Source organism: Ceratotherium simum, chromosome 12 (genome assembly GCF_057802395.1).
Source record: "Ceratotherium simum simum isolate JZ-2026a chromosome 12, ASM5780239v1, whole genome shotgun sequence".
Taxonomy (NCBI): domain Eukaryota; kingdom Metazoa; phylum Chordata; class Mammalia; order Perissodactyla; family Rhinocerotidae; genus Ceratotherium; species Ceratotherium simum.
Genome location: NC_141911.1, coordinates 71451299 through 71467410, shown reverse-complemented (window position 1 = coordinate 71467410; position 16112 = coordinate 71451299). Strand labels below are relative to the sequence as shown.

The following is a 16112-nucleotide window of genomic DNA, read 5'->3' as shown; positions in this document are numbered from 1 at the left end:
AATTGAGGAGAGCTTGATGAAGGGACTTAGCATGAAGGGATTTACAGTGGTGTAGGCAGTGTTAGGTTAGCAAGGAGTGGTGTTGATGCACTCAGGGCTGGAATCAGCAGGTGTTCACACTGCTAGGTATGAAGGAGTCATTCCTGAAACCCAGAGAGGAGTTAGCAAAAGGGTGTTCATCCCCACCTGTGGCCTTTGGTGCAGAAATAGAATCACTATCAGACTCTGCCATGTCAGGCAAGAGCCAAGAGGAGATAGACTCTGAGCCCTCATCTCACCGTCAAACTTTCCTCAGGAGTCTCCTTTCCGTCAAACCCAGCCAGTAGATGGAGATGGAGGGAGCCCACTGAAGCAGTTGATATCGATTAATCTCCTGGGATGCAGGAGGGCAAAGGAAGACCATCCAGCACAGTCAAGTACATTTTTTAAAGTGATTTCAAATATATTACAACTTAATAATTATATAAATCGAATAAGCAATAAAGAACTTTCCAACTTAGAGCATTTTTATGGAAACCAGTTACAAACTAAAAGTTGTGGTGTTTTTTTAAAAAAACAGCAAATTATGGTCATTATACAGTCTTTTCTTACCTGACTCTCATTCTTCAAGTTGTTGCTTTTCTTCAAGGAAAGAAATGCTTCTTGAGAGTACCTTTCATATTCTGGTGACAATTACTCACCAAATCCAGGGATTTTAAGAAAACAAAATCTGAACTCCCAATCACCCTCACTTTCCTCTTTAAGGAGCCAAATGTAACGGATGGATGGATGGATGGATGGATGGATGGATGGATGGTTGCCATCCGTGAAGCACTGTTTGTAATATAAGAAAGCACCATTCCTCCAGAAGCTGTTAAATTCTTTAGGTCATGTTAGGTAAAGAAATATAGTAATATTTTTAAAGAATACATAAAATAACTTGGCCCACAAGTAAAGCACAGGTGTAAAATCAAATCATATTGGTCATAGTTTGGGCAAATCTCCACCTCCACTTCCTCTGGCCCCCAACCCAGTGACATTGGCAAGTCATTTTGTTCAGTCAGTATTTCCGTTTCCCTGACAGAATGATTGGACAGTTAAAAATAATGTATGTAGTCAAAAAATGGTTTATGTATTTCCATCATGTTTAGCAACTCTGCATCTTATCTAAACAGACATAATACTTTGGTAATGGACATAGAACAGAGTACAGGTTCAGTGGAATCTTAAACTGACTTCTTAAAAAATAGCAATATTTTCAAAGAAATGGTGATTAATTTTCTGTTCTGGGCTATGTTATCACACCAGAATGTGAGGTGGCATGAGATGGATATTCAGTTGCTATTTTAGTGTGTTAGTCATACCAAAGTTAATTCCAGCCACATTCTCCCCAAATCCTGCTTTGAAAAACTCCATGCCTGCTTTCCATTCTTTTTTGTTTTGTTTTGTTTGTTTTGAAGCTGTCATTTTTATTTAATCTGTATCCTGTGACTGATTTTGTTTTCTTTATTTTTATTATTTAATTATTTTATTGAGGTCATAATGGTTTATAACATTGTGCAGTTTCAGGTATACATTATTATATTTTATATATCAGTTTCTGCATCATGCTCACCACCAATAGTCTAGCTTTTATCCATCACCATACATATGTGCCCCTTTACCCCTTTCTCCCTCTCCCCATCGCTTTCCCCTCCGGTAACCACTAATCTATTCTCTTTGTCCATGTGTTTGTTTATTTTCTACATACGAGTGAAATCATGCAGCGTTTGTCTTTCTCTGCCTGGCTTATTTCACTTAACATAATACCCTCAAGGTCCATCCATGTTGTTGTAAATGGCACGATTTTGTCTTTTTTTATGACTGAGCAGTATTTCATTGTATATATATACACCACATCTTCTTTATCCATTCATCAATTGAAGGGCACCCATCTTGGCTATTGTGGATAATACTGCAATGAACATAGGGATGCATAAATCTCTTTGAATTGTTGATTTCATGTTCTTTGGATAAATACCCAGTTGTGGGATAGCTGGCTTGTATGTATCTCTATTTTAAATTTTTTGAGAAATCTCCATACTGTTTTCCATAGTGGTTGCACCAGTTTGCACTGTATGAGAGTTCCATTTTATCCACATCCTCTTCAACATTTGTTATTTTTTGTCTTGTTAATTATAGACATTCTGATGGGTGTCAGGTGATATCTCATTGTAGTTTTAATTTACATTTCCCTAAGAATTAGTGGTGTTAAACATCTTTTCATGTGCCTGTTGGCCATCTGTGTATCTTCTTTGGAAAACTGTCTGTTCATATCCTCTGCCCATTTTTTTTATCAGATTGTTTGTTTTTTGCTGTTGAGTTGTATGAGTTCTTTGTATATTTTGGACAGTAATCCCTTGTCAGATATATGATTTGAAAATATTTTCTCCCAGTTGTTAGGTTGTCTTTTCATTTTGTTCATGGTTTCCTTTGCCTTACAGAAGCTTTTTAGTCTGATGCAGTCCCATTTTTTATTTTTCTTTTGTTTCCCTCGCCTAAGTAAACACGGTATTCAAAAAGATACTGCTAAGACCGATGTCAACGAGTGTACTGCCTATGTTTTCTTCCAGGAGTTTTATGGTTTCAGGTCTTATATTCAAGTCTTTAATCCATTTTAAGCTAATTTTTGTATATGGTGTAAGATAATGGTCTTTTACACGTGGCTGTCCAGTTTTCCCAACACCATTTATTGAGGAGACTTTCCTTTCTCCGTTGTATGTTCTTGGCTACTTTGTCAAAGATTATCTGTCCATAGATGTGTGGTTTTATTTCTTGGCTTTCAATTCTGTTCCACTGATCTGTGTGTCTGTTTTTCTGCCAGTACCATGCCATTTTGATTACTATAGCTCTGTAGCATATTTTGAAGTCAGGGATTGTGATGCCTCCAGATTCAATGCAATCCCAATCAGAATCCCAATGACATTCTTCACAGAAATAGAACAAAGAATCCTAAAATTTATATGACAAAATACTCTGAATAGCCAAAGCAATCCTGAGAAAAAAGAACAAACCTGCTTTCTATTCTTGTTGTGAAAGTTTGAACTTTTGAATTACCTTTCAGTTGTCCACATGTCAAATGGCATAGTGTTTATTTGTAAGCTTTGTAAACTGTAGAAGTTTATACACCCATAAGCCGTTCTTGTTAACTTTATCCAAAATAGTACCTGGGCAAATTTGTGCCCTGAAAGAAGTCATTGGGGAGGAATATCTGCTGGGGGAGAGAATGATATATTGTTAGCCCTAATTCCAGCACTCTCTACTATGGTTTTGGGGAAAATAAGGAAACTGCTTTAGGAGCTACTAAGCAAATCTTGGAGTGAAGAAGTGACTATGAAAGATAGCCTTTAGCCTCAGCTCTGACATTAATGAACTCTGTGATAGTAGGCAGGCCACAGAATCCCCATAATCTGAAAAGGTGGAGTTATTCCCAATGGAGGCAGCATGAGCTAATGGATAGGAGTACAAACTCAGGCCTCCAAGAGTCAGGGTTTCAAATCCTGGCTCCATCCTCTTGGCTGTAGAGAAGTTGTGTGAAGAACGACTTGAGATGAGAGGGAGACGCCACTAAGCCAGCACCTGGTGAACATTGGAGAGAGACAAGGGTTACAAGCCTGTTATAAGGAATAAAATGTAGTGACACATGTGATGGCATTCTGGAGCAAAATACAAAGTGCTGTGTAACTGTTGTCTGAATCCTATAAAAGAGCAAGCCTTAGGAGCAATCTTTGCCAACTGACGGTGAGATAAGATCTGGATTCTCAGTAAGATGACTGAAGAATCAGAGAATGCTGGACTAGCACAATATTCTGTTTGGATGTCCCTAAATCATTGGTTTTTCTGTGAAGCTCCCACCCCTAACAGTCAGTTTTCACCCAATCAATCCTTTCCTTTGACTTATTTCAAGGCTATGAAAACAAAAGTTTTTCCTAAAGGAAAGTTCACTCATCTCCTGCCCCCTGAGCATGGTCTTGAATTGTCTCTGCTTGTCCCTTTCTTCCAGGGGGCCAGTGTCTTCAGCCTGTCCCACTCTTAACACTGATAGGTTTTTCCTGGAACTGTTTTTCCCTGTTAAACAGCAGATACTCATTCTCTTCTGTAATCTTAAAACAGTGTTTTGAACAAGTTCACACTCATTAAAGAAATAAATCCTAACTGCTGTCAAGTTATCTTGACCACTTTTATTTTAAGGAAAGTTTGGCACAGCATCCCCACATTTCTCCACAGATAACATTGATTTGTAACAGTTCCAAACTGAAGCCCAGAGTTATTGGGGAGTTTACTCCCCAAAGAGAATTCTGAGTCCCTTGAAACATGTAGAAAAGAGTTTTTCTGTGTATTCATTTCAGGCATTGTAAAAGACAGCATCATTATATTTGGATCTTGCAAAATTATAAGGCATGGACGTGTGTTAAAAAGCTTTCAAGTTACTGTGAAATTTCCATAGACATGGCTCAGTTTTACTGTTACCTAAATAAGCTTTAAGGACAGCATACGATTGGGCACAGAAGAAATGGCTATTGGAACAAACGAGAATACAGCTGTAAGGAGCAATAGGCAAGGTAGGAAAAGAAATGGAAGATGAAATGATCTCAATTTCAAAGTCTGCCTGAAAAGCTTAAGTAGGACTTAGAATATTTTACACGTACTCGCTGATCTGGTGTTCTCCATCTGTTACCAGGCCCTGGAGACTGACTGGCCATTAAACACAGAATGATGACTGGTGTAGCAGGTGCAGTGAAGTGGGAAGGTGTGGAGCAAATAAAACAAGTCCATGGCATCTATAAGAACTGTTGACTCCAGGAAATTTTAAAAGGTTGCACACTGTGGTATTCATGACGTATGTGTGAGAGGTATGATGGCAAATGTATTTCTCATGAAAGTACTTCAATTACTCGCCTATTGCTATTTCTTTAGCATTCCCAGGTCCTACACTATACAATTACTTAAGACTCAAAGAGAACTAGGACTTGCTTTGACAAATTACCCTTTAATGCAATTCATTGGCCCAATGTCAATGGGAGTGCTGCCTGAGCCACACTTTTTGCTAAAATAATTTTCTAACCCTACTGCTGTGAGTCGACTGTTCTCTTCCCATAAGTTTTCCTTGACACCCCTTGACATCTGTATCAAATTGAAGCTTCTTATTAGCACCTGTTAGGATTTCCAACATTCTACTTGATGCATTTCTTTCTTACACTCTCACAGGAACCTCTGCTCAATCTCTGCGCTCGGGCCCCTATTTATTCTCCTTTCTCTATCTTCCTGCCCCATCCCCCCAAATTCTTCCATTTGTCCAACTGTTTCCCTTAGTACATCCAACAAGTTCTCTCTTTTTGTAGATGCAATCCTTCCTTCATAGAATTTTTACGTAAGTTCTCAAGTGGTGAGACACTTACAAAGGGCGATTTTCTAAAGAATTCTCAGTATTCTACCGAGGGCAATTCGTTCTTTACACAAGGGAACTGTACAGGTAGGAGACATTTTTAACCTTTCTTTTCTTATCAACAGTTTCTCTTTCTGTGTTCCTGATCCTCATGCTGGGCTGGAGAGATTCCACTCTTTTTCTTACAATCTGCCTGCAGTCCAACAGCAAATCCAGTTGGCTCTACCTCCAGCCTACCCTGAATCCATCGATTTCTCATGACTTCCACCTTCCCTCGCTAGTCTAAGTCACAGGGGTTCTTGCCTGGATGCCCTACAGCCTCCTCTCCGCACAGCAGCCTGGTGAGCACATCAGCTCATGCTACTCGCATGCTCAGATGCTCTCGCCAGCTCCATGTCTCTTTCAAAATAAAGTGCTTATGACAGTCAATTAATGTTCTTCACCATCTGACCCAACTCCTTCTCTGACCTCATCCCCTGCCTCTCCCCCTTCCCCATGCCACCCCCACCTCCCCCTCCGCTCCTTCCCATTGTTAAACGTTTACATTTGCTCTTCCTCTTCCTGTGCCGCTGTTTCTCCAAAACTTTCCATTGCTAACGTTTCACTTCACTCAGATTTCTGCTCATATTTTCCTCCTCTAAGAGATCTTCTCACACAATCTCTTCCTTCACCCTGCTTCAATTTTCTTCATAGTGCTCCTCTCTGTCTCCCATAGTATTTATTGAATTGTTACTTAATTATATTCTGCCTCACAGCTATTGCCCTAAAAATAACTGGAATGTAAAGACAATGAGAGGATGAAGTTTACTGGTTTGTTTCTCTGCTTCTACCCACCGTGCCTACACAGCTGCCTAGGACATAGAAGGTGCTCTCAGCGAGTATGTGTTGAGTGAAGGAAGGTGAGTTGAGAGTGTCTTCTGTGCCCCTGGGCACCATTTGCTAAAATAATTTTCAGAAAGATCAATAGCAATTTTATTTTAGGAATCTGTTGATGCACTTCTGCAACTAGACCAACACAGGAGTGAGGGAGTAATTCTACAGCATGAAGCAGTGGAAGCAGCCACTGTGTCACCCTTAAAAAAAGCCAGATTGCAACATATTGTGGAGACCATATCTCCAGACCAAACCTATTCTCATTTAAGCACTGGTGATGCTTTGAATATGCTAGGTGCATAAGAAAGAAGCCCCAATGAGGCTAATACCATAGCCAATTTCTAAACCTGACTAGTTTTACGTGAAGGCAGTAATGCCTCAAATACCACTCACTCTCTAAAATGATGGAATTTTACATAGATGGAGCACACAGGTGGATTCTCCTGCCACCCTACCATATGGTAAAAAAGAGTGCCATATCTAACGTCTTGGTGGGACATTTTTCCCAAGTAAGTGTAAGTACATAGGTCATGGGTTCCAGACAACTGATTTGGATTGGTTGACATTTTTAACAAAGCAAAACCAAAGATTTTCTCCATCTATCTTCCTGCACTCAGATTCCCAGCATCTCTGGTATTGTTTTTGACCACACCATGTCCTAGATGTGTTAACAGCACATTGTCTGAGATATCTGCTCTAAGAGCTAGAGATGGGCTTGTTTTCTAAATGTGGTGACATCTTTAGCTTAATCTTGCGTGTCTTAAAAATTCATTGCACTTTATTAAAAATGGAGTCTCTCATTCCAGTGAGACACTGTGCAGGCCGTAGCTACTGAAGGAGATGCGCTTCTCCCAGGCATCAAGAACCCCCTGGCTGAGACAGAGCAGAAAATGGAACAAGGGAGGGAAACTTCAGGCATTAACTTGAGGATTTTGAATTTCAATTTCTTTGGACTCCTCATTCTAAAGAGGAAGATAATAAATACAGACTTTGATTTCTTTGGACTTCAATTTATTTTGACTTTAATATGCAAAAGGATTTAAATTTTCTACTTTAATTTCTCCTAGGGTTTTTTTTTTTTTTTTTTTTTTTGTGAGGAGATCAGGCCCTGTGCTAACATCTGCCAATTCTCCTCTTATTTTTTGCTGAGGAAGACTGGCCCTGGGCTAACATCCGTGCTCCTCTTCCTCCACTTTATATGGGATGCCACCACAGCATGGCTTGCCAAGCAGTGCGTCCATGCGCGCCTGGGATCCTAACCGGCGAACCCTGGGCCGCCGCAGTGGAGAGTGCGCACCTAACCGCTTGCGCCACCGGGCCGGCCCCATCTCTCCTAGGGATTTTTTAATGGAGAAGATTTATATTCAAAAGTAGGGCATCTTTTATACTGTTGAAAATTTATGATTGAAGTGCTTTTATACATTTTATTATCAGGTACCCAGTGTGTCATTTAACCTCACTGCACAACCTCTGAGAGACTGTGTTGGATAATATGATGGATATAATTTGGGATTGTTAAAAGAAAAAGGAGTTATTTACCAGTCCTGAGTGTAATGTGGAGTTGATTGAATTAATGAACTATTTTCATCCATTTTGCAATCTTCTGGAGATAAAATCTAAATTGCCAGCCTTTGGTCCTGAGAGGACTCTGTGGTTGGCATTGGAGGATGACCTCCTTAGGCGCTGCTCTAGGAGACGGCTGTCAGATTTTGGTTAAAACCCATATCTTCACCATAGACAAATGGTTATGTACAATGGGTTAAGAATATAAAGATCTGGGGAATGACATGGGGAGGTTCTTTGTTTCTAATTATTAATGTCAGTTTAATGAGGAGTGTATAATAATCTTTGTCTTACTCCTTTCCTCACTCACTTCTCTCATGAGGTATGAATTACCCAGTTTTGGAGAATTCAATTGAGATTCTTGAATGAGAAGTGCATAGTTCTGTCCATTCCCTGCCCTTCTTCTTTGGCGCTAGCCGCCGGAAGAAAGTGTGTCATTCCTGTTCTGCCCATCCACGTTGTACAGTCCACAGGGCAGCTCCCACAGGTGGGACTGGTGCTGGCTGGTGGTGCTGGGAATGGGCAGAGTCTGTCTCTTCCTGGTGTCCTCCTGTCCACAGACACACACTCCATTCTCCAGTATTAACTCTGTCAGCCATATGGTCATCTGTCATCGTAATGGCCTGAATTTGGGGGAGGAGAAAAGTACAATTGATTGAGTCCCCTCTCAAATCCTAATGCTACGAGAGTGTATTTTGTTTCCTGGCTAAAAGGGAAGTTAGGACAATTTGTCACTTCTCAGAGCATCTCACTGAGCTCAGCGGAAAAGAAAAATAACACCCATATGATTGTTATAGTCTAAAAACACTCTGTAGCTAGGAAATATAACTGTTCTCAATTTGAGGAAATGGATAACTATTTAAGAATATACTTAAGTGACTGATTAGAATAATGTGGGAATTATTTCAGCAGTGGGGGTATCTTCAACTCTGACCTCTAGCTATCAGACTTTTTTAGCTTCCTTAAGCTGCCATAGCTATGATTAGCCCATTCCACAGAATGGGTCACAGAATGTTGATTTTCCACATTTCCAGCACATTAACATCGTTAACACAAATGGACTCTTACAACACCTCCTGGTGTCATAATTGGTGAGTGCTATTTGTCAAACACTCCTGATACCTCTGGGTTCAGGAAGCAGAGGAAAGACCTTCCCAGGGAGTGGATTTGAGTTCACTCAGGCCAGGTAACTCCATCTGTATCCATACAGGGATAAAGATATTTTACAGCTTCTTCGTGCCAGCAGGAATGAAGCGATATCCTAAGCATGTTGGCATATCTATTTTGGAAAATTTTAACCTGGAGAGAAGATTATGGGAAATATTCTAGGTGGATTTGAATTTTGTGGAGAGCCCTTGTTCCAAGATGTTCCAGAAGGCAAAGTCAGAATAAATGGGTGGAAAACACAAGCTGGAATACTTTAGTTTAATGCAAAAATAACTTTCTATCAATTACAGCTGTGCTGCCGTGAAATAGGCTGCCTGCAGTAATGGTAAGCTGCCTTGGATCATCTCGTGGTAGTGTCGTCCAAAGGATTCCTGCTCAGACTTCAAAATCAGACCAAGTCCAGTTGAGCTCAGAATCCATGATTCAATGCAAGTTTTTCCCATAAGCAAAACACAAGGAAATTTGAATTCAATTTTTGGAGGAGAAAAATTTAATATATTTTATCTTATTATACATTTCCCCTAAATTACCAAGTCAATAGCTGCAAATATATTCTGCTACAAAGCTTTCTGTAAGAAATATCTCTATAAGAAAATACATCTCATTAACATTTCCTGTAAATAAATTAGTTCAAATAATAATTTTTGAAGGGATGTACATAAGGGAAATAATGCAGAAACCAGATTGTAAATGTAATTGCAATATAGGAAATGTTTGACTGAAATGTTCCATTTTCACATTGCCAAGCTTATAGAAACCTGTTTGGACAGACTTTGGTTCTTGGATAGATTAGCTTGTAATTTTTGTTTTAGCAGACATGTGGGGAAAATGTAAATCTTAATCGTCTTAGTGAATGTGTGTGGGAAGCTGAAATTCTTAATAGACATGCAGGCTCAGGTCCAGTTTCTACTGGGAGAACTTAAATTTGAGACTGCAGATGGGGTTTATGTAAAAGAAAACTAAGGAGTGACTCGCAGAATATAAAAGAAAAGGTCAAAAGTAACAACTATAAGATAACTTTTTTTGCTTTATGCTCTAGACATAACATTTAGAACTGAGTAATGTAAAAAAGTAATAAAATGGTTTCAAAGAATTTAGAACCTGTGGTTTCTATAGATTAGTGATATGTAGATTTTACAAGTTATTCCATTTATATTTTTTAATCTCAATGGCTGCAGAAAACAGAAACTATAACTTTGGCAATAAAACAGCTGTTGCAGAGAGAGGTTTGTGCAGAAAAATCCGATGGTGCTATTGGCCGGTTGGAAGCTTACCAAGGGCAATGGAACCTTACTATACCACCTCCTTGGGAGGTCATTCCATGAGACCTCCTCACACTAAGATTATCTTAGGACCTCAAAAATATAAAATAAATATTTTGAGGTCGAATGACCTCACACTGAACTCATCTGCATCGTAAATATTTTGATGGCTAATCCCATGGAAAGTTTCCATTTAGGTTGTGCAGCCGCAGGCTTCAACTACGCAAAGTCAGTTTGTGCTTCAGACCTATGATCTACATATTGCCCAAACCTGGATGTTTGACAAAGTTTCCTCCATTTCGTTGCTGTGCTTCAGTGCAGGACAGATGCAGCTCAAGCTCTGTGGCCAGCTTTCCCTACTGTACGGCCGAGTGTGCGAAGAATACATGTGTTTACCAGACTAAATCTATCAAAACATAGGGAATGCCAAAGCTTTAAAAAATAACGATGGCTCCATCAGCTTTGTTTCCCACATATTTTGGATATCTTAAAAATATTTGCAACCTGTGAAAATTCTGCTCTGTGCTATTCACAATTAACTGGTATAGTTTGGAAAATAAAATATGTTCAGGTTGGGAATCGCATACAATCAAGAGAGATGCAACGTTATTCCTTTAGAATCTGATGGACTGTTTTTGTCTTATACCAGTTCTTACTCATTATAGGTGAAATTAAAATTTTGAAAAATGTAAATAAGCGGTTTGAGGAAAAACAAGGTTGTTTTTCTCAAAAGGCCTTGAGAAAAGCCCTGCCATTATTTTGAAAATATTTGGAAAATACTGACTCCTTTTTTTCTTGTCTCCCAAGGCCTTTGAGCAGTAGACGCAGTGTTCCAAGTTAAAAGGTGATTCTGTGTTGCCAATTAACTACACTCCATGCTTTCATTTCCTACTGAACGACTCTTCTCACGTTTTAGAGCCAAGATATACTGGGAGTATTTTGTTAAACTGTAACTTTGAATGGAAATATGACTTTTAGGTTATTTTTACAGGCAATCACCAATCTGAAGGAAACCGATCCTCCAGCACAACCTAAACTCTTGGAAAGTCACACGTGTCTGTCAGTAATTTTCACGGTGTGCTTTTTCTTCAGTAACAGCATTTTCACAAATGTGTACATTATTTACATAAACAAGCTGCATCATGGAAACACACTGGCTGTACTATGTTTGTCACCCTTTCTCATCCGCTCAGTTCTCTGTCTTTCTCTCCTTCTGTGATCTATATTCTCATCACATTCCTTATTTTAGCCATTCTTCTGAGATCCAAATCCTCTTTTCCACCGTGCGATAATGCATTAAATACACAAATTCACGGTCTGCTAATGACGTTTCTCCTCAGAGGTGATCATATTTTCTGACACACGTGGAGTCTGGCTTTGGAGGAGTAGGTGGCATCTTTCCACACTTTACAGGACAGGCCTTTCGCACAGTCACACCGCTGGAAAATTTCCAGCCCATGAGAACCCTTCTTGCGCTGTTTGGTGCAGACTTCCCCCTGATGGAGCACCGGTTTGCAGATTTTGGTCCAGAAGTGACGAGCACAGCAAAAGCCTTCAATGCAGTCTGAAGAGCGCAGGCAGGGGTCTCCTTCATGCCCTGCAGAGACGATGACCAAAAGATATTACCATGACACTTCAGAAAAAAATCCTACTTTGCAATCAGAAGCACATGAAATATTTTTACTTATACTATCTTCTATAATGTCACCATTTATAATGAAAAGTCTTGGATTCATATCAATTGGCTGTCCCTATAATCATGTAAATCCATTATTGTTTATTTCCATTATTTGCTGTCCGAATATCAAGTTTAACGAACAGCTAGGACTGTGCTTCTCTTTACTTTGTCATCGTCTGCATTTAGATATTTCCCTGATCATTATTGTGTGTTTTTTTTTTTTACTAGGTGAGTGAAAATAAGTAAATGAAAAGAATTGCTTTTAAATTAATTTGATACTTTCTTGGAAGGTGCAAACAAACTCTGATTCAAGAAGAAGGCTGAAACTCTCAGGGACTCCTAAGACCATGTATCAGTTAGAGTCTAGCCAGGAAGAGAGAAACCCTGAGTATTCAAAACAGAGAGTGGCAGGGCTAAGAAATACCAGAGGGTGGTAAAGTGGCACAGCAGGAAGCCACCACCACATGTAGGCTGGAGGATCCAAAGGAGCAGGTGATGCCAGAACCCAGGGGCTGGAATCACGGGCTGGGACTAGAAGCCCAACAGACCCACTGGCAGGAGCTGAAGCCCCAAGGAGATGGAGACACAGCTCTGCCAGAAATATTACCTGAGGCAGGGAGAATAAATGTTGGCTTTTTCCCTCTTCTGCCTCTCAGGCTCCCACCACAGCCAAAACCACCTGGCCAGAAGCCCCCTGACAGGGACTCCAGGAAATGCAGTCTATAAAGAGCTGTGACACAGGGCGGAGCAGAGAAAGGGCAGACAGCCCCAGGTCGACCAAGAACCCGTCATAAGAAACACGTGGAAGCACAAATCTGGGTATTTAATTCAGAAAAAAAGGATTAAGTCAGCAAAGGGCACCCAGAAAGAGGGAGTCAGCAAACTTCTCTGTCACGCACCAGGTTGTACATATTTTAGGCTTTTTAGACTGTATGATCTGTGTCACAACTCCCCAATTCTGCTGCTGTATTGCATCTACCGATATGCCTAAACTAACAGGCACGTCTGTGTTACAATAAAGCTTTATTTACAAAAACAGGCAGCAGGACAGACTTGGCTCAAAGGCCACAGTGTCCCAACCCTGCTCTAAAAGGCTGTCTGTCATCCCAGATGTCATCAATCTCACTGTGTGATGTGGACAGAACTCACTAGCCATTGAGATAAGATCTCTTTCTAGTTACCATCAGAATATTACACATGTAATTATATAAAAATAGCAAATTGGAAACTGTACTGTGGCACAGATATCTATTGGAATAAAGAAGGCTACTCATGTACTAACAAATGTGTGTGAATTTGGTGGACTAGAAATAGGAGATATGAGTAAAGAGCTTAGTCCCTCGGGGAGTGTAGACAAAGGATAATTGAAGATAATTGTCAGTCTCTCTGGCACTATCCATGTGACCATTAGTATTCCAGGTCAGACTAAGAGGTCAGATATTCTATAGGAACTAGCTCTGCAGAACATGAAAATGTGGGGAAACGGTCTTGTGGACAAGCAACCTGGGGAAATACAGTGTTCAAGAGAGTTAACCAGTTTTCCTCATTGCTGGACTTCTCAGAGCCTTCAACATACCAATGTTTATTATGAAGTTCCAAAAATGGGGAGATGCATTGTTACAAAACTCTTGAACACAAGGCACTTTTATTCACAGAATGTCTTGAAAGAGTAGTGCTACAGAGATTACACTTGCAAAAAGCCTCCTTTAAAAATGGAGATGTTTCATGCTTTTAAAATTTTACTATTAGTAATTAGGTTCAATAATTTCATAAGTTCAAATTTTACTATTAGTGATTAGGCTTCCCAAATATTTTGATACAAGGAAGGGGATTTTATAGCCATGCATAATTCCACTGGAAACCAATTATTTTTGTTAAGTTGGTTTATGAATCTAGTTGTTTATCTGGTTGTTTAGTGAAATAAAATTTCTGAATCTGCGAAGGTGAGAAAAATACTCAAAATCTTAGAGAGATAGTGACATGTCAGCAGACATTTTCCCATTTACTTTTCAGAGTGCTTTATGCTTTGATCTGTGACAGAAATGCTTGTATAGGAGATTTCTTCTAAATTCCGTGTAAAAAAGCAGGACTGTTTAGAAAATGGCATGCTTGATCAGGTGCTGCAAGTCTCATAATAGAGGTTTTCTAACAACTCAAGATCTCTAAGAAACATCTAGCATCCGCAAAATTAAGAATTAATAAATCAGGTGGCCGGCCCCGTGGCGTAGCAGTTAAGTGCACGCGCTCCACTGCTGGCGGCCCGGGTTTGGATCCTGGGCGCGCACCAACGCACTGCTTGTCAGGCCATGTTGTGGTGGCATCCCACATAAAGTGGAGGAAGATGGGCACAGATGTTAGCTCAGAGCCAGTCTTCCTTGGCAAAAATAGGAGGACTGGCATGGATGTTAGCTCAGGGCTGATCTTTCTCACAAAAAAAAAAAAAAAAAGAATTAATAAATCAGTTAAAATCTCACCATGAAAGTACCTCCCTTGTATTTTTTTCCTAAAACCAATAGAATTAATTGTCTGTATTTTTCTTTTACTTCTTTATAAAACAAGGAGACGTAAACATAGAACTACAGATATCACTACCTTTCATATGGGACATCTTAGCGTGTGGTCTTCCTAGGTTCTGCCATCCCAAGTCGTGGTTTGAGTAGTGACCATGGTTTCGATCTCTGTGCCGAGTGCCGTCCAAAGCCGGGATATGAGGGGTTAAGATGCTCTCGGTGACCGGGATACAGATGCCTGGAGATGGCCAGGTAAGCAGTTAGACTTAGTCAGTTCCATCAAATGTGGTTATTAGCCAAGTATGCTCCTGATGTGAGGTATGAAGCCACCTATCTATCATCTATCTATCCACCTATCTATCTATCATGTATCTCTTCATTCATCCATTCATGTATTTACAAATTTATTGAGACTGAGTATTTACTAGTTCAGCCCTGAGCCAGGCTTCTTTGATTTGAATCTTGTCTCTCTCAAGATCAAGTGACCCTGGGCAAAAGTAGGAAAAAAACAGAATTCATTTAGCTAAGTTATTGTGAATATGTGTGCAGTGCTTAGAATAGTGACACAGTACAGCATGTATTAAATTAATATTAGCTATTAGTGCTTTAAAATTGACCAGACATCCATTTTCAGGATCCATGTTCCTTTGTTCAACCAGCAACACAATCCTAGTCTATACCATAACTAGCCCTAATGGTATGAGTCTTCTTCCCATCAACACCTGTCCAAGGTACTCCCAGAAGGACTATGCCCAGAGGTCGGGAACAAGTATAGGAACATGAGGCTGATCGTGTTGTTTTCTGAGTGTATGTTTCTGATCACCTTCTGCAATTATTTAATGGTTTTACCATGTGTTGTCTTAGGTTCTTCATTTCATCATCAACACAGAATTTTCTGCCTACGAATTCATTGAGATTGGGTGAAGCCATGCTTATGGAAAGGCCGGAGAAGAGACTCCTGTTTCTCCTTTTGGTAGAACCCATCACTCACTCCATCAACATCTGAGTGTGCCACAAGGTGGGGCCTTTGAAGGAGGACACCTGAGTCTAAGAATCGAGGTGTGAAACTGGGCTGAAATTGGAAGACAGACTCACAACTGTGTGGCTAAATCACAGCAGTTTCCTTTCTTTTGTTCTTTTGCATGTATTCGCTTATGTGTTTAGTGGAACAGAACATCTAGTGATTATATGCAACACTTCCAAGGGACAAATCCTAGCTCAGCATAGATTACAAAATACAGAAGATGATCAGAGCCCAGGGGAACTAACATTTGGGGGGTAATCTTACCCATATCTAAATCATGATCCAATCCCTGCCAGCTGAGAAAGGCTCCTTACATTTCAGCGGTCTAAAGAGAATGTCGCCTAACTTGCTAGACAGGCATCCCACTTACAAAGGAAGAGGCCCGCCAGCGGCGCCGAGCGTGAACTTTACCGTTATTGCAGCGGGTGCCAGGACAGCACATGCCATCTCTGTGGCAACGCTTCTTCTTCCGTCGACACGCCATGCAGGCCGACGATCCCTGGTGGGGACTGTGGCAGTATCTCCCAACTTCACATTCCTTATCGCTGCTGCAGGGGTAGGCCTGTCAGGAAGTGGGACAACAACACCAAAAGCAAAGTAGATTAGACCCTGTAACACTTAACGAAAAGCG

General features: G+C 40.3%; 1 protein-coding gene across 1 annotated transcript in view; it reads right to left on the bottom strand.

Annotated features, from left to right (window-relative positions):
* Positions 1 to 10400: 10400 nt before the first annotated feature.
* The window catches only part of DKK2 (dickkopf Wnt signaling pathway inhibitor 2), a 101250-nt gene continuing 95538 nt past the window's right edge, over positions 10401 to 16112 (bottom strand). Inside the window, exons 3-5 of the mRNA XM_087437214.1 lie at positions 15893 to 16043; positions 14540 to 14695; positions 10401 to 11866 (exon numbers count right to left, since the gene is read on the bottom strand). Coding sequence (XP_087293340.1) covers positions 11616 to 11866; positions 14540 to 14695; positions 15893 to 16043 — 558 coding nt within the window. The 3' untranslated portion in view covers positions 10401 to 11615. The remainder of the gene's footprint in view (positions 11867 to 14539; positions 14696 to 15892; positions 16044 to 16112) is intronic.